General features: G+C 52.8%; 4 protein-coding genes across 4 annotated transcripts; all 4 read right to left on the reverse strand.

Moving 5' to 3' along the window:
* Positions 1-163: 163 nt before the first annotated feature.
* Positions 164-454, reverse strand: DQ04_02011030 (dynein heavy chain; the record flags this gene model as incomplete). The annotated part of the gene is made up of 1 exon (XM_009311401.1): positions 164-454. One exon carries the CDS (start codon positions 452-454, stop codon positions 164-166), a length of 291 nt encoding a protein of 96 aa, XP_009309676.1.
* A 56-nt stretch (positions 455-510) lies between these two features.
* Positions 511-12,696, reverse strand: DQ04_02011040 (putative dynein heavy chain; the record flags this gene model as incomplete). The annotated part of the gene is made up of 1 exon (XM_009311402.1): positions 511-12,696. The coding sequence occupies one exon, from the start codon at positions 12,694-12,696 to the stop codon at positions 511-513; it is 12,186 nt and encodes a 4,061-aa protein (XP_009309677.1).
* Positions 12,697-13,272: 576 nt separating this feature from the next.
* Positions 13,273-17,001, reverse strand: DQ04_02011050 (protein kinase; the record flags this gene model as incomplete). The annotated part of the gene is made up of 1 exon (XM_009311403.1): positions 13,273-17,001. The coding sequence occupies one exon, from the start codon at positions 16,999-17,001 to the stop codon at positions 13,273-13,275; it is 3,729 nt and encodes a 1,242-aa protein (XP_009309678.1).
* Positions 17,002-17,872: 871 nt separating this feature from the next.
* DQ04_02011060 (ER lumen retaining receptor protein) lies at positions 17,873-18,529 on the reverse strand (the record flags this gene model as incomplete). The annotated part of the gene is made up of 1 exon (XM_009311404.1): positions 17,873-18,529. The coding sequence occupies one exon, from the start codon at positions 18,527-18,529 to the stop codon at positions 17,873-17,875; it is 657 nt and encodes a 218-aa protein (XP_009309679.1).
* Positions 18,530-18,740: the final 211 nt, after the last annotated feature.

Genomic DNA, 18,740 nt, shown 5'->3' on the forward strand with positions numbered 1-18,740 from the left:
AAAAAAAAACAGGGTGATTCGTCTTGTGGCCATAATTGTTCGCATTCATTACGTACATACGTTTCTGTCTATTTCCATATTCCATAGCATGAATACAGTTGCTTCTGTCTGTATCTACATTTTTTTTTTCTTCTGGCGCGGAACTGTGGTGCGCAGGGCCAATCTAAAAGTTCAGCGACACCACACACGCCACACCACGCTTGATCCAGTGCTCTGGATCCACCTTGGTGGGGATGCTAATCGAGAGCACAAAGTTTGTGGAGTGACCCGTCGTGCTCAGCGTACCGGCACGTGTCAGTGTCTTGTACACCGGGCACACATAATCGTTGGGGTCACTGACGCGGTCGACCATCGGGTCGAGGTGCACGAGCGGCATATTCACGTACAACTCCTTTGGCCGCGACTCCGTGAGAGTGTGCTCCGCCGCGTCCCACCGCGCCCCCTCCAAATACATACCGTACACAATAGCGCCGTCTGGGGGAGCCGTGACGTTTGCAGGGTCCATCTCCTCTAGCAGCGTGAAGCGGAACGAGACGGAGTCAATCGCGACGCTGGTGCGACGCGCGTAGTTCTGCAGCGTGCCGGTGAGGAACGCTTGGGGGAAGAAGAATCCGCCCATCCAAAAGGCATTCGGTACGCCCTCGTCGTNTTCTGCAGCGTGCCGGTGAGGAACGCTTGGGGGAAGAAGAATCCGCCCATCCAAAAGGCATTCGGTACGCCCTCGTCGTACCACATCTGAATAAACTGAACTCGTTTCACCAGGTCGTCGACCCAGCTTGAGAGCGGTTTCAGCGACGGGTACGCCAGCGCGGACCACGACGCGGGAACAGCATTAATAAAGAAACTCGATCCGACCGCCTCCAGCTCCGCTGACATGACAACCTCGCCCCGCACAGCTTTGGAAAACTCTGAAAGACTTGTCTGAACAAAGCGAAGAAGACGATTGTAACGCACTGCTTCTTGTACAAGGACGGTGTTCATAGACTCTTCGTACCGTGTAGGGTATTTCGCGGAGAACTCCTGAATGTTGAACGTATGTGGTAGCTTCTCCTGAATACCTTGTGCCGTCCTCGTAAGCATCTCCTCACGACTGTGGTGCGATGACCCAGATTCCTCGCGCGACACGAGAGAGAGGATGGTGGCCAAGATGCTGGCACTCTCGTTCTGTGCGCAGGTGATGTCGGCATTGTCATGGAGACCAAAAACTTCTGGCGCTGGGTTCAGAGGCCATGAATTGAGGTAGTCCAGATAATACGCACGGTTACATGGCTCAATGGTGCGGTAAATGCCGGAGGGAGAGAAGGCGTAACCTTCCCCCAGGACCTCAGGGCAAATAAAATTCTTGATGAGAGCCATCAAACAGCGTCGGTCCCAGTCATCAGTCACACGACCACCATAGTTAATCTCACCTGTGAGGAACGTCAGCACATCAAAGGGGACTTCATCATATAAGCTCATGAACTTACGCAGCTGAAGGAGGCACACGTTGCGGTCCGAGTCATTGAATTCATAGGCGATATTAAATCCCAGTGAACCAAACTTTCGCCGCTCCTGAATAACACCGTGGAAGAGGCAAAGGGCAAATACCATTTCTTTGAACTCTCGTGGCTTGCTAGAGTGGTCGAGATCCTCATCGCCCATACCGTAATACGACCGCGTCACGTTGGCGCGAAGTCCCATCGGCGGTTCATTCGTCATCTTGACAGATATCTGCAGGACCGCCACAGGGAATGACTCGGACGGCATAGATGTGAGCCACAAGCGGAATTCCTTCCGCACTGTCTCAAATGTGAAGCTCTCCACAATAGCCTCAAGTGTCGGCATCCACGAAGTCGCAAGATGACAGTTCTGCAGGAGGACCCATTGGCCACGCTCTCGTCCGTTTCTCAGTAATTCCTCCGCCTTTCGACCCTGACCCTGTCCGAGTGAAACTTTGTCCATTTTCTTCGCCATACGCATCTGCTCAGCAAAGCGAAGAAGATCATTCATAGGATCGGATCCGGGTGAAATGATAAAGATCAGTGGTGTGAGGCACGTGCTGTCCTTGTAGGCATCCAATAGGTCGAATTGTGGCACAATGATAAACCGCTCCCCCATGAAGTGTGTCACGAAATCCTGGATCGCCGGCGCCACCTTGTCCTTGCGGAAGCAACGAGTAACGATGAGGCGCTGCAGGTTCGTTTCTTTTCCTGACCATTCGCCCGCCAGAGCATGCTTGTGGGCAGTTTGACTATCGAAGAGCAATTTGTAGTGTGAAATGTTAGCGGCCACGTGCCCAGCGAAGCCTGTAAAATTGGGGAGGTTGGCACCGACGAACTGAATCTCGTTCCATGAGTTTTCTGTGAGCCACTCCGGTGCAGGGTTTGGTGCGCTGCCACCCCGCCCCGTCGGTCCCGTCAACAGGTAGCGATACTCCTCGTTGTTGAGGCCGCTGTCCTGCTGCAGGATGGACGTGCAGAGGTAGAAGGAGAAAGTCAGCTTGTGTCGCTCAAACAGCGAGCGGCATACGTTGGTGTAGAAGGAGTATGTGAAATACTCCGTCAAGTTCGCGACCCGAACCTCAATGTCGTCCGCAGTTTCCGTGTTGTCGACAGCCGCCAGCACGAGGTTAATAAACCACTGAAGAGAGAACTGGTACATGGGGTCCACCATGGCGAGCTCCGATACGCAAAAGAAAAGAAGCGCCCCGCGGTACGCGTGTGGGCGGTACTTATTACGTGTTTCGTCGATCGTCTTCTCCGTCTCTTGTGCACGTTGGAGGTCATGCTTAATCTCTGTTGATTTGGCTTTGCTCTTTTCAAGCGCCTCAATGAGCTCCTCCTGATCGAGGATGTCACCCTCCGCCTCTTCCAGCATGCGCAGAATGTTCTCCTGCATTTCCTTCAAATCCCGATTCTTTTCCGCGCAGTCGCGAGTGAGTTTTTGCTTCTCCTGCTCCAGATCGCTGCGCTCCTTTTCCACCGTCTTCCCAAGGAGCTGGTCTTCTAGTCCACTCCGTGTAATGAAGAAGTTTAGGAGGGACACAGTCACAATTGTCTCTGGCGTGTATGAAGGATTTGGCAGCTTCGTCGTCATGTATAGCTTGAAATTCTTGTCGTACGGTATAGCAGCGTCGCCGACACGGATGTGTGGGGTGCTACCAATGAGGAACACGTTGCGCAACAGAATAGGCTCTAGTGATGGTTCAAGCGTCTCGCCCACATTCTCCAGCAGGCATGGGAGACCAAGACGAATGGCGCCCTCCACCACCTTCATGAATTTCTCATCGGATGCCTTGCATACTTGCAGATTATCATCCCTGTGGAGGTTTCGAATCCACATATTGGCCTGACCTTGTGGATCAATCAACAGCGGCCATGTGCATGCGTTAGTGAGGATAATGGCGTTTTCGGTTGACAGATGATCCTGCGGCAGCCCACAAAGCTGCCACTCCTGTATTTTCACAGGTTCTCCCGTCGTTGATACGAGATCCACATGCTCACTCGTCTTGATGCCGATGTCTGCAAGAATGATTCTCCACGATTCCAGCAGATCTTTCCGGTACGGCCCAGTGAGAGGGCCAAGGTATGAAATCGACGCGGCTGCCACCACCATATCACCTGACACGCATGTTTCTTGCGCCCTGTACTGCGTGACGAGCTCCGTCCAACGCACCTTCTCGCCGCCTAGCCCTGCGATGAGGCGGGCGGCACGCTGCAGTTTTTGGCTCGTCCGCTCCACCTCGTTCTCTAGCTGTGTTTGCGTCTCCACAGCCTCGGCAAACTCCCGCTCGAGCGTTGCGACGGCCTCAATCACGGCGTCGAGGCGCATGCGTGTTCCAGCTAGGGCCTCGCTGACACGCCGCAATTCGCTTTCTGCCTCGGCGAGCCGCTCACGCAACGGTTGGATTTCTCGGTTCACAAAAAACCATTTGTACATCGCCCGTACCCACTGACACATGGCCATGCATGGCACTGACACTGTTCGCACCTTCTCCGGCTGGAACTCTTCGTTGTCGTAGTACGCGCGCACCTTTTCGATGAGTGGCATATCCATCGCTTCTCGGTCAAATCCGCCCTTCCCTGGGGGCTGCACCAACGTGTCGAGAAGTTGATTGGCGTTTTTCATATAAGATTTAGCGCACTGCCACCAGTCAGGCACCTTCTTACCACCTGGCGGACCGCTATAGAACTCCTTCGGGCAATTACCGAAGGTTAGCAGCAGTGCAACAGCCTCCATGACATACTGCACACCCTTTGGTGGGTTTTGGTACTTGTTCAGCTCCGAGATCTCCGCCGCCTTGATCTTTGACAGCACCTTGACGGCCTCTTGCAGTGCTGGCTCGGCTTCCGCGAGGCGGTCGGCGCACTCACGACGCATCTTGGAGCACTCCTCTGCCTTCGCTGTTGCCATAGCTTCCTCCTGGCGCGCTGAAACCTCTTTATCAGCAGCATCTTTACGGTCTACTCGCAGTCGCTCCATAATATTTTGAATTTCAATCTTCTTTTCCTCCAATACCGGTTGTTGCTCCTTCAGTTGTGCTTCAAGTTGCACAACACGCTCTTCCGTGTCACGGAGCTTCTCTAAACCATTCTCTAGACGACTACACTGCTCCTGCACGAAACGCTTCCTGTTCTTCACGAGTGTTGTGTAGTTGTTGAGAAGGGAGAGGTACGACGTCGGCGTCACGTATGACCGGCGGCGTGTCTCCACAAAGAAACGTTCTGTCGTCTCCGCCGCAGACAAATGGAGTGACTTGAAACACTCAGAGAGGCCTTCCATCTCCTCATCGCCGATGCTGAGGGTAGAGCTTGACAGCTGAGCCTTAGAAACAGAGAGGAGCGCCTCGCCAGGCCATTCAGCAAACCAGTCAATTGTACAACATGTAATCAACGCTGGAAACATGCGCAGCCGTGTTCGGAAGACTTCGCCAATGGGTGAAAATGCCAACACAATGTGGAGATTCGAGCGTACCTCCTTAATGAACCGCGCGTATACCGATACCTTCGTCGTTGGTAGGTTCTCACTTATGCAGACGCCCTTAAACTTGTCATTGATGAGCTCAATATCCTGTTCCTCAAACAAATTAGGGACATCGCCGGAGGTTAAGAGCGCCGCAACATCCTCCATGAGTGTCGGGTGGATCAGCTGTGTGTCAGAGAAGAGGAACGTGCGTTTCTTGTCATTCTTACCACAGTCGAGCAACAAACGTGCCAATGCTTCATGCCATTCCTTCACACCGAAGTTCTTGGTAAACTCAATGGTAAAGACGTCCATCTCGGGTATGAGGTAACACGCAAGCCGCGTCAACGATTTCCTGCCAGAGCCACCAATTCCTAACAACAGACAATGACCGTTTGGCAAACACAGCACGCGGGCAATGCGGCAAACGTGCTCTATAGCATCGAGGAAGAGCACGAGGTCCATAGCGGTCTCGTTGGCATCGTTGTAGGCACTCAGCTGATCATTGAAAAAGGCAGCAAGTGCTGTCATGTCACTGATCTGCTGGTAACTTCGCTCACCAGTTGACATAAAGTCGCCAAAGATGAGTCGTCCCTCCGGCACCAAGGCATTGTAGCCACCTTCGTAACCAATCTGTTTGATCTCATCATCAAGGAAGGAGATGAACTTATTCCTGTCGTCTGTACATATGAGACGATCGTAGAAGACGCGTTGCATCTCATGCATCCACTGTTTTACCAGCACCTCTTGGTTTGGCAAGCCCTTGGCATTATTGGCATAGATCATAGGGAATACTCGCATTACATCGCGCATGTTGAAGGAGTAATGAACGTGGGACGGCGTTGGCAGGAAGGTTTTTCGGCAGCGCCCAAAGACACTTAGTGTACCATCCACCAATTGTTTTACACACCCAATGATCTCCTCCCGCACACCACGCTGACGCAGACCACCATTGACTATAGTATTGAGAATAGTGCGCTTCGACACCTCTGACATCTCCGGGAATGACACGTAGTTGAAATACCGCATTAGACGGTTTGACACTCGCGTGCGGCTTCCTCCAGGCGGACCCATTGCCATCACAAAAGAGGCATCAATGATGGAATTCCACTTAATCCCACCCGTGAAGGTGAAGAGGCCACCATGACCCAGCATCTGGCGCAACAGCTCCAGTGGTGGTTGCGCACCGTAGCGCTCCTTCTGTGGCAAGTTTGCATCATCAATAAAGATCAAAAAGTGTTTACCAACGGGAGCGCCATACACATGAGATCGACGCTTGTCAAACTTGGACATAAGCGAGTCCTGCAGCACACCAGCCTTTGTCTGTGGTGAGAAGGTAAAGGTAAGACCAAGGAAACGTTGTGGCAGACCCCCAAGCACAAGATCGCTCACGGAGACCGTCTTGCCGGTGCCAGTAGGGCCCACCGCCACAACATTCACTCTTTGCTGAAGTAAGTGCTGCAGCACGTACTTTTGTCGTGTGTTGTCAATGGTGGGCACCATGACGTCCTCAAATTTTGTGGTGCGCCCAATCTCGCAGGTCTCACACAACTCTTCCCAGTGCACCCAATGCGGATCCACCTCGTCCTCGGGTGACGCAGCATACATGAAGCAGTAATCGTACAGAATCCCATCCTCAGGAATAGAATCTGCATGGTTGTTCTTTTTTGCCATTGAACGTAGCATCTCGCTAAACATTTCACGTCCACTCTCATCACAGGTGGCGCCGATGCTCCAGATGACGGACATGAAAAACAGCGGCGTGACACACTTCACAAGAATCTCTGTACGCTCTGGGCTCAGCAGTGGCTGCCCTGGCTGCGGTTTGGGTCCCGCAAAAGACTGCATGTATCCATCCATCAGGCGGAAGAAGGAGTGCACGAGACCAATATTCGTTGAGGGTACATACTCCTTTAAGTTGCCCCGCACAAATTCAATAAGCTCATCTACGTAAATGCCGATCAAATCCACAATGCATTCACGCTGTGACGCCACATAGTTCGGAAGCAAGTCAGCCCACGTAGCGGCGCTAGCGTGTGTAGGAACGCACGTCTTTGGCTCCATGTAAATCATACCGCAACGGGACACGGTGGCAGGGGACGCGACAGCGAGGTCTTCCACTTCGAACATCATCGTCATGTCACGGCTCATTTGAATAATTTCACCGGACACAAGGCAGAGCTTCTTGTTATCATCCAGCACAGTGTTCATAGATTCAATCCAGAGGGCGTCAACAGGGCCGTCAAACATAACCCAATGCTTGCCTTGCTGATTCCCTTCATCGCCGTACTTGGCAGCGCGGCGGAAGAGGACACACAAAATACCGTCTTTCCACTCAGCGTTCTCGTCGTAGGCACCATAGAGTTGATCCATGGTGACAGCCTTCGGGTTGCAGATGTGTGTGTAGACCTTCATATATTCCCTCACACCGACATCTTTGCCTTTACTCTGCATAATTGCGCATTCCGAAAGAGCATTCTGGAGTGCTGTGTACGCCATTGTTTTCCCACTTCCAGCGGGTCCGACCAACATTAAACCGTGTCGTAGCGTCGTGATGTCATAAAGCTGCAGGCATTTATGAATAAAGGCGGGGACGGGTTGCAACTTGTCCGCTGTGACAACTTGGCGAAGTGCATCCACAACAAAGCCATATTCAGTGGATGGGAGTTTTGTACCAGGGAACAGGTCGCTGATGATTCCCTCGAAAAGGACAATGTCATCCTGAAGAAACTTGGGCAAGTTGGAATCACGTAGGGCGCGCAGCAGCAGAAGGTCCTCGTCACCATTGGGATCCTCCCGTTTGTTCAGCCCAGCGGCGGAGATGACAGTATTCACGGCACGCATACCAAAATCGTAGTGATCCTGTGAAGAGAGCTGCTCGGAGCTCAACTTAAATGTCATCACCATCTTCTGCGCCAGACTGCGGGCCTTCTTGTAACCGTAAGAGAATAAACGAATTTCGCCAATCATGGCGTAATCCGGCACCATGCACGCCACGGGGCGGAACAGAACCTTCAAGTTATCTGGCAGCTCTGTACGGCCTGCATAGCCAGGATTCATGGTGATAAAGACTGCATGTGTCGGGTCAACAACCACTTCGCTTTCCTCAAAGATAATGCGGTATTGTTTCGTCAAGCACGCCTGCTGCAGGTCTGTCACCTGCTGCGCAACCACAGAGAGCACCTCCACATCAATACGGTTAAACTCATCAAAGCACGCCCACGCACCAGACCACGCGAGACCCTTGAAGAACTTCGCCATTGAGAGACACGTCATACCTTCCTGACAATTGAACACGACGCACTGCTTTGCGAGAGCCTTGGCCAAGTCCTTTGTCGTCTCCGTCTTTCCCGTACCTGCAGGTCCTGCAGGAGCACCACCAAGGCACAACGCCAACGCCCCTGTGAGGGTAAGATAAATGCGATCAGTGAGTGGCGTCACGACGAGGCGACCCGTGTTGCCAAGGTACTCGCCCCCATACACAAAGTGCGCGTCCACCTGCTTGATGTGGCAGAGCTTGTCTTCAGAATCAAAGTAGAAGCGTAGCTGTTTAATCCAGTCAAAAGAGTGCACGGAATCGACGCCATGATGCTGCATCGCATCCACAGTGTCTTTTGCGTGGACTTCTACTGTAATGAGGGCACCCATGTTAATGCGTTCACGCGGCTTCAGAGGCGACTGCACAACTTCCACAAGTTCATCCAGCTGGTGCTCGAGCACTTTGTAGAATGCACTCACGTTCTTTTCCTTCGTCAATCCCTCTTCGCATCCGTTGGTCCAAAATATCTGTGACACGGCAATGATGCACTGTGCAGGCCAGCGCAAAACCCATCGTGGCCGCGGTGTGATGGGGTAGTCATAGAACGCCTTCTTCACTTGGTCGTGCACCGCATCCTTCATCATCGACTCGACGGAGCGCAGCCACAACTCCACGTTGCCCTCAGGCAAGAGGGGTTTTACACATGGCACGTGTTCTCCTTCACCACTGAAGAAACCATTGATTTCGTCGTGCTCCGTCCACGCCAGCCGGCTAATGAACTCGAAGAGCTTACTTATGTGTGTGTCGATGCGCCTTACCTCCTTGGATTGCGAGAGAATCTCAAGCAGCTCCTCATCTGACAGGAAGTAGAAGCGTGGGAAGGCCTGACGCTTCTCCGCCAGATAGTCATTGAGGCCACGCTGAACTTCTTCCAGGGTACGATTAGCCTCCCGCAAACTTTCTAGTAGCTTGCTCGTCCCGATGCAGAAATCCAAGACGTTTGGCTGGCTATGGACAGTCCCCATAATGCGGCGCCATGTCTTGTCTATACGCTCAAACAACTTCGAGAGGCGCGGCAGCTGCAGTGCAATGTCCTCCGAATTGAAGATAGGCTCCAGGTACCGCCATGAGCGTTGGAATTCCAACCACTGTTCGAGGATATCGGAAATGAGGTTGAGCGAGCGTTCCCAATCGGTGATGGCCTCTTCGTAAAAGGCCTTGAAGGGTGAAAACTGGAGCTGCTGGGTTAGATTGAGGTGCTCATCAAGGAGTTCCACAATTTCTGTGGCGTCCTTAAGTATAAACGTGCCGGTCGCCTTGTACGGTTCAATAATAAACATCCTGCTCTCCCACTTGGCGCGCATGTCTTTGAGGGTCTTCTCAATCTGTGCCTCCTTTCCGGCGACCTCGCAGTGGGCCACGATGAGGTCTTTATGCTCCAAGAGAGGCTCAATGTCGCTGAGCAGCATTATGGTCTCACCAGGCACGAGGTTCATACCCAACTTTTCCGAAAGGCCCTTCCAGTGTCTTTCCTTCATACCAGGTTGACGCAGTGATGTCACGACTGGCACCCACGGCTTAAACTCCTCCACTCTACCACGAATATCCTCCACAATTTTCAACGTAGCGTTTTTATCCTTGAAAGTCTTGGCGAGCTGTGTCATGGTTTTGAAAGCGTTCAGCACAACCGATTCAATCTCGTCGGGGTCAAGAGAGTCAAATGGGTCATTGTGCCAGCGGCGGTAGCCATCCTGCCACTGGTATGCCGTCAACCATAAGTCACTGTATGGTTTGAACTCCTTCTCGAGCTCGAACACGTTCCGGTAATCGGTGAGTTTATCACCAAACAGCCGTTGATCGCTGTTGATAGAGCGCGCCTCTTCGATGCGCTTGCGAATCTCGACACTATTCATCTTGACTTCTGCAGCAACTCTTTCCGCCTCCGAGACGTCAGTGTACTTTGAGAATGTGGCCACGACACGCTGTAGGGCGTCGAATTTCTTGCTGAAGTCCTCGCCCTCCTTCTGCAGACGTGCATGCAACTCTTCCTCCACCCTCTCGAGCTGCTTGTTGGTGTCCTGTATGCGGAGAGTCAGCTGACGCGGCCACGCAATTGCTTCCCACTTCTGCCGCGATTCATCGTCGCTCAATTCATACTGGAAGCCTTCGAGAATCGTGTAATACTGTCGCATGTCTTCAATTTCGACGGAAAGTTCGACGATGCGTTCTGGTGTATTTACGATGAAGTTCTTCAGCTCGTACAGTTTTTCCGGGTTCTGCGGCTGTTTTTCCAGCGTACGCACAATTTTTGTAAACTCGTCCCGAATGTATGTTGTTTTGGTTTTGGCCATCTTGCATATTAGGTTCATGACGAGCTTTGCGAGATCCTGCTCCTTGTTTGCCATGATGTGGCCAAACGACTGACAGTCAACAACGTAATTTCCAACAGTAATGTACGCTGGAAGCTTTTGAGCCACTACTTTCTTTGCCTTGAGGTGCCGTCGTATTTCTTCCTTCATCTCCTCGGTAGTGTGCTCTTCCTCCGCGTAGGCGGCAATGAAGTCCTTCCTGTCGAGCCGCACCAGTGACAAGAGGTCATCGTACGTTTTCAGATAGTCACGTAGTGGTTGCATGGACTTCTGCAGCGCGTCACGCACGCGACCTCGCAGCAGCACCACCCGCTCTTCTTCCTGCTTCACGGAGTCGAGGAAGGGTCCTTCACCGTCTCGCCGCCAGAAGTACTGCGACATGACATACTTCTCCACCTGAGGTATAGCCTCAGTACAGAAGATAGCACTGTTGAAGAGTTGCACAATAGTTTTCTCGAAGTCTTCAAAGGAGATAGAGTACGTGAAGCTCCCGTCCAGCTCTGCAAGGCCAATGGTGAAGAGCGGCTGTTTTTCTACACAATCATCAGCATCACTGCCAGGCCATTTGTTTTCAACATTGTTCATGTCAACAACATTAACAGTGAACTCCGAAACCTCCTCAAAGAAGACGGTGAAGTTACCCAAAGAGGTGTAGACGAGTTCGAACAGCGTGTCTTCCATCATGAACTTTACTGTGGTGAAGAATTTTTTCAGCTTCGACATTTCGTAGATGTCTTGTTTTGATTCATGCACGTTCAGCCAGCCTTTTCCAGCAGATGTGAAGCCATTCTTGATCACATCGCAGATGTTGTCCGTCCACTCACCCTTGAGGTATTTGGCCATTGCGGACATGTGGTCTTGCTGCATTTTTTGAAACTCAGCAAGTTGCATTTGGCGAGCCTTTGGAAGGCTGAAGAGACTACCCTCGAGAACTTTTATACATTCACTCCGCACCCCTGTCAACGCAGTTACCACCTCCGGCTGGGTGTAGTATGTGGAGAACGTAAAGGATCGCTCGCGCTCCTCAAAATCAAAGTCCCCGATGGGTATCACGGAGCTTGGGTTCCCCTTTTCCGTCCGCTGAATTGCTACATTCGGCCCACGCACAAGTTCCTGTAGACTCATCTGCGTAGCGTTAGCAACCATGCGCAGCAGCACCTCGTCACGCTGCATGCGGTCCTGTAGGAGAATTCGGTTGTGGCTGCGCTGCCACTCCAGCGTTAACTCCGCAATGAGCCGCTCGGCACGCTCCTCAACGTCAGGAAAGACGGTTTTGCTCAAGTTTGGAATGCCAGTACCAAGTTGGCGCAAACGGGCACTCAGGCCTCTGTCAAGGCCGCTCAGTCTCACCGTCGGCATAGCATCGCAGCAGAGGCGATAGCGAATCCATGCCATCGCCTTCTCTCGCTGCTGCTGCGCATTGACGAGTCGCTGCACGTACACAACGGGGTCCTCCGCAAGAAGGCGAACAAAGAAACGCGGCACTACAAGTGGCTCCTCACCTGGGACAGCCGTCGCGCCCCACAATACTGAAACCTCGTTCCTCACAGCGTCCCACGCAACGACACGGCAGGGCCGCATACGAAAGTCACCGTTTCTGTGCTCATAGATCCCTTCCGCGGGAAGGTAGCGGCCGCGCCCATTGTCATTATGACCCGCGATCTCCATCCACTCCGCGGGGTTGCGGCAGTCATACGAAGTATCGTCAAACACCTGCAGTGGAAGCTCCTGGGCATTTGTATTGGCGAGTTGCTTCAGTGTCAAGCCAGCAACCTCCACGAGGTGATTCACGTCATAGAACTCGTACTGTCGGCGTCGGCGCTCAATTTCAATTTTACGCGGGATGCGGCCGCGTTGGTGCTCAAACGGCACCTGCACCTTTGGCTCAAACGCCTCCTGGTGTGCGTCCGGAAAGAGTATCGCGGTTTCCTTGTAGGTTGCGCTCGTGCCTATTAGCGCGCGCGGCGGGCTGAGGCTTCGCGTTTCACTGCGCACGCTACTCTGCGTCACTGTTTGCTCGCCCCTACGCGAGCGGGCCGTGGACGGTTGCGGCAGCGGCGGCTTCGCCACACCCTGCGAGGGCCCCGCGGGGACCTTTGGATCTGGGCGCAGGTGGTGTTGAAGCATCCGCCCTGAGTGCCTGTACGCAAACAAAACGGCTCTATCGGTATTTATAAGAGGCACAGACTGTACACACACACACACACACAGAGAGCGGGAGAGAGAGAGAGAGAGATGAATTTTGATAATGAAAGTCAATAGAATGGGCATAAAACAAACACAAGCATTTATTCGTTCAGCTGTAAAAGGCTTAACCAAGCAGCCATCAACAACTGCACAAACAACTCTGGCGAGGAAGGTGCTTTGGGCTTGCACTTCTCCCGTGGCAAGCCACAGTCGAGTTCATCCAACGACCGAGCCGCCACGAGATCGGATGACTGAGACGGACGCAAGAATACGAAAAGGAAGAGCTGACACCACATCCAATTTCCTATACTCTGCGAGACAAACGAGTAATAGAAAGATACGATGGAACCAAAAACTTATGTGGGCCTCTTTGGTTGGCTGCAGACGCGTGAGATACCCCCCAACAAAAAAAAAACACAGAATGTGCTCGTGCGAGAATGAATGCGGCTACTGCCTTTATTAATCTTTTCGTGTCCTACTGGTGCTCTCCCACACCATTCCCCTCGCTGCTATGTCTTACCCACGAATCAGCTCTATAATGGCACTGGCCTCCGAGGACAACTCCTGGTTGGAAGCTCCCTCGCGTGCGATGGCCTCCAAAGCCGCCAGCAGCCACTGTGAAAGCTTCTGCACCTCCCGCTTGCGGCTGCGCTCGCATGAGTACCGGAGCGCGCGTAGGATGTGAAGCACCGCAGCAGGATTTCCGCGCGTGTCGGAAATAATCTCCCGCACACATTTGATGCCCGCAGCGGACATGAGGCTCTGCTGCGCCTCCGATGACATTCGGACGAAATAGAAAACACATGTCGCCGCCTTCTCAGCAGCTGTGCGCATCTGCGAACAGCACACCGGCAGCCATAGTGTTTCTAAGCCCCCCGGTAGGGTTAGGAGCTGAATGCACTGCTGCGCCATACGAGAGCCCATGTTTTGCACAGCCTGCTTCAGAAAGAAGGCGGCGATTTCACAACACGGGTCAAGGAGGTGGTCGAGATCCTTCGCCACCGCCATAGACAATGTCTTGAAGAGCACCGCAGTAATGAATTCCTGCGCCACCAAGTAGTCCATAAGGTCCGCCGCCCGCTCCGTCTGCAGCGCGAGCAACAACAGCTGGAGCGGCACTGACAGATCGGTCTGCCTCGAGCGCATCATGTAGCGCACCAACTCTCCCGTCACTTCCACAGTTGCGAGAGTCGCAAAAGCCTTGGGCCGTCGTTCACAGCATGCGGTGAGCAGGCGAATAGCGTGGATTGGGATAGGCTCACTCTCCTTTAACAACTCTGGCAGTGAGGCGGCCACTTTCTGCATTAGGTGGTCCAATGTCTCCCCTTCAACTATATTATCTTCCTTTGTCAGTCCCGTGTCATCACCGAGCGGCGCAACGAATGCACTCAGAATGCGCAGCGCAGAGAAGCGCCGCTCACTATCAGACCCGCTGATCATGCGCAAGTAGGGTGGGAAAAGCTCACTCGCCACAGCACGGCGGTGCCGGAGGGTCCGGTCGCAGTTTTGCGCGAGGAGCTCCACTAGTTTATTAAACTCTGGTTCGTATGCGGCATAGCGCGGCGATGAGAGCGCTTTCTCAAGGCACGTGCCAAGGCTCTTGAAGACACCGTCACCCAACTCGACCATAGTACCAATGTTGCGGGCGCTCATAATGTTGTACAATGCGTTAAGTGCGGTAAGCGTTGTGGACGACGACGCCCCACGCGCAATCTCCGCCAGTTGCGCTTCAAAGAAGACGCCAAGATAGCACGCCAGGCACGCCGCACAGCGCTGCACATACGAGTCCTTGTCCCGCACCACAGCATCAATGTACGCAACATGCCGGCTTGAGCACAACCGCGCCAGCAATTGCTCGTCCATACAGCCTAGAAGGATTAGCAGCAGCAGTGCCTTGCCTTTCATTGCGACCGATGCATGCTCACTGCCTTCACACAGTCCGCCTATCACGGACTCCGCGACGCTGCTTACTATTTTCAGCACCATCTCTGCCTTTTCTTGTGTCAGGCATGACGCAGCGAAGGAGCTCGTCGCCTCTTTCCCCCAAAGCGCCACAACTGGGTTCTGCACCCCAACGAGACCCTTCAAAACGACCATATTAAGAAACGTCAGCAGCGACTGCGCTGCCTTGGGTGCCACTGTCGCCGTCAATACCTCGCCGTATGATCCTATCTTCAGGTAGTTCGACTCCAGCACCAACGGCATAAACTCCTCCCGCAGCATCGCTAACTTTAGTGCCGCACACACCGCACTCGATCGCATGTGTTCACTGCGGGTGGAAGCAGGTGGGAGAGCGTAAATGGCAAGCAACGCCATCACCGTTTCTGGCTTTGCAAAGACGTCAAGCGCGACACCCTTGTCAGCTACGGACGCGAGGTTCTCTATTGTTTTGACTGCGTAGTGCTTTAGCACATCATCTGCATCCGACAAAATATTCACGTACATAACGAAAATAGCTGCAGGGTCAATACCCCACGCAGCACGATCGCGTTCTTGCTGGACAGCAATGTAGATGAGAAACTCCCCCAGACACGCCGCAAGCTTCCGCTTTACCCGCGGACTGTCCTCCTCACTGTAAACCTTCAAAATGGAAGAGAGAATGTTCGCCTTGGCGAGATCTGTGTGGATGTACGTGGCGTGGCGCACAAGGATACCCATGATAGAGGCGGCGGTGGCACGGTAACTAGATGGCGCCTTGCGCTGCGAGGCCATCTTGAGGCACAACATCATTACAGAACTGTTGACGATGAAGTTAGCAATAGAAGCATCGGTACATACGATTTCAAAGTAGAAAAGAACGTTTAACTTTTCTTCGAACCCTAATGAGGAAGACGAGAGTGTTCGGTATATTGTCGTGATAAATTGTGCCTGTTGTTGCTCATTAAATGTTTTCAGATCACTTCTTGACGGTGCCTCAAAGCCCAACGCATCGGGGTTGTATTTCTGTTCAACAAACCGCTCTATACGGCTATTCATTACGAGTGGTCGAATATGGGCATCAGAAGGGTGCACCAGAAGATCATCGAGGTGCAAGTTTTCTAGTCCACCGTCAATCGTTGGCACTTGCAAGATATTTATGTTGTTATCCTTCACTAATGTGCCTCCATCACCGCGTAACCGTTCCTTGTTTCGAAGAAAGTTTGAATGCGTCGCATTGACGGCACGAGCACCTGACCCTGCTGACACGCGCCGCTCAGTTCCCTGCCCGCTGCTGGAGGTCATGCCACCGTTCGCGCTGTCACCTACCGCCGTCTCAGACGGTGCGCTGTGATCCCGCAAGTCGATTTCGTCCGCGACTCCAGGGGACTTTGGTGCGCCAACCTCGCTGGTGAACTGTGACATGGTGTAATTGCGCTTGGCAGCGTCCACCGCCCACTCGACGTGTCTCCGCACCTCCGCGGCTGGCATGGGCCAACCACTGCCTGCTCTCTGCTGCTTCATGCTATCAAAGACCGGCTGAGGCGGAAAAGGGGCGGTGGGCAACTGCAACCGACCTTGCCAGAAGTCACTCGCCACAACGTCGACCCACGTGGCGCGTTTCAGTGGGTTCTTTACCAACAGGCTTTCCAGCAAGTCGTTGAGAACGTCTGGGGTCCCCTCATGCCGCCGGTAGGGCACCGCCATGATATTCGTGATGAGTGCCGTGAGGTCAGCACCTTCAAATGGCGGCTTGCCAGTGATCATCTCGTGTAGCAGGCAGCCAAACGCCCAGAGGTCGGAGGCCATCGACGGCACACCATCTCTGGTGAAGAGCTCCGGTGACATGTACAGAGGTGTGCCCACGGCCCCCTCCTTGTGCACGGCGCTAAAGTCGCGTGTGAGTCCAAAGTCATAGAACCGCATCGACATGGTAGAGTCCATCAGAATGTTTGACGGCTTCAAATCTCCATATACTGCGCCACGGGAGTGAATGTACATTAGGCCCTCGGCAATGTCGCCGCCAAACATCCGCACGGCTGCTACAGAGAGTCGGCTGTCGAGGCTCAAGACTTGCCGCATGTCACCACCCGTACAGAGCTCCGTGATTATCCAAAGATGATTGTTTGTCTCGTACCAGTTGTGGAACTTGATGATGCGTTGGTGGTGTGCGGAGCGGAGGAACTTCACGTTGGCCAGCACACGCTGGCGTTGAGACTTGTCAACGGATGAGATGGCATAGTACTCTATTGTCTTTTTTCGTCGGCCCTTGTATACGTTACTAAATCGACCTTTACCAACTTCATCATAGATTTGATAGTTGTTCATGATGCAGCTGCTGCTCACGTCTCCTTCAAGCGGCGATATCACACAGACACAAACACACGCTCGTCCTCTCTCTCTCTCTCTCTCTCTCTCTCCCGCGCACGCACTGTGGGTGAGAAGTGCAGAAGCCCCTCTGGACTACACCTTACCTATAGAAGCTGCAGCGTATGTGATAAGGGATTAAAAAACAACAACAAAAAAATGGAGTGACGGAGTATCGCAAAGGCGGGTGAAAATTGCACAGTGACGCAGTCCGTTAGTAGCGAAGCATACTGATATACACAGACCCACACCGAGACAGATAAAAACATTGGCAAAGCCGCCGACAGGCGACACAACGACGCAGAGCCAAGAAGACGATGTGAAGAAGGCAGCTGTGTGTCAGTCTCAACGCACATGGACCGTCACTCCCACCCCCCCACCCTCCACCCCTCCTGCAGCACAGCCTCCCGCTCTCGCCTCAACCCGCAAAGCAAACCTTGCGCGAGTGAGAGAAATATAGAGAGAGCGAGACACAATCGTTCTTGTGTAAGTCTCTCGTTGCCATTCTGCCAATTATAGAATTAGCCATATGTTGTAGATGTAGTTTTTCGGAGTAAACACAATCTCTCGGTTGTACAGTTGCTATCCACGCGTCGCCAGATGATTCAGCGCCTATATCAGCCCACAAGCTCAACTCTTAATCATGCTCGCTTCCTTTCTTTTTTTTTTTGTATTTTGTCCTTGTTCGTTTGCTTCCTTGCTCCTCGCTTCTCAGCCACCACGTTTCTTTTTCTATCTCACCCTCGTTCCCCTCGTCACTCTTGAGGCAGGCCGGCAGGCGATGGCAGCAAGTTCCATTTCCAACGTCTCATTCCGCACGTGCCATTGGACACTACCGTGCCAAATCATATCGCTGCTTCGCACGCCTCACGACCTGTGTGAGGTAGTGATAAAAGAAGTCAACATACAGCACCGTCTGCAGCACTCCCGCGCACACCGACACGTAGTTTACGCGACCGAAGACGGTGTAGCGATAGATCCAGTGGAGAAGATAAAAGAAGCGGTACGCCCCCATGGCTGCCAGGTAGTGTGACGTCAGCGCCTCGTAGCGTTCTGTGTACTCTAGCAAGAAGATCTGGGGCAGAATGGCTACCGATTCAAGATACTGCGAGAAGGCCCACAGGACATCCATCACCCACACACCACGAGGCTCACCGTGAAAGAGCAGCGCCAGGACAACGCACGGGATGATGAGGTAGCGAATGCGGAAGGTATCGTTCTCATGGTCGTACGTTGCCCTCCATGGGCTCTTGTTGCGCATCAGGTAGCAGATGTGCCACGATGTCGCCAAAAAGAATATCTTCATCACCGTGTTGTACAGCGAGAGGAACGTAAAGAGGTCGAGGTAGCGTGTTGTAAAGACGAGGGCAAACAGGAACTGAGTCTTGAGCGATAACCCAGCTGCAGAGCGTTGCCGCAGCATCTTCCCTAGCAAAAGGATGATGGCAAGAAGGTGCAGCAAGTCACCAAGAGTGCGTAGGATGTTCATTGCCGCTTCTTGTTCTATTTCCAAAACCCCTTGAACTGTATGTTGCCGCTTCACAATTCCTACGGCACAGATAGGCAAGAAAACCAGGGGAAAGAAGTTCATATGTTTCCACCACATGCGTTCATTCCTGCTGGAGATTCTCCTCTCAACAGTCGTGTTGATATATATATATATATATATATATATATATGTTGTTGCTTTTCTTGTTGTT

Source organism: Trypanosoma grayi (genome assembly GCF_000691245.1).
Source record: "Trypanosoma grayi strain ANR4 Tgr_201_V1, whole genome shotgun sequence".
Taxonomy (NCBI): domain Eukaryota; phylum Euglenozoa; class Kinetoplastea; order Trypanosomatida; family Trypanosomatidae; genus Trypanosoma; species Trypanosoma grayi.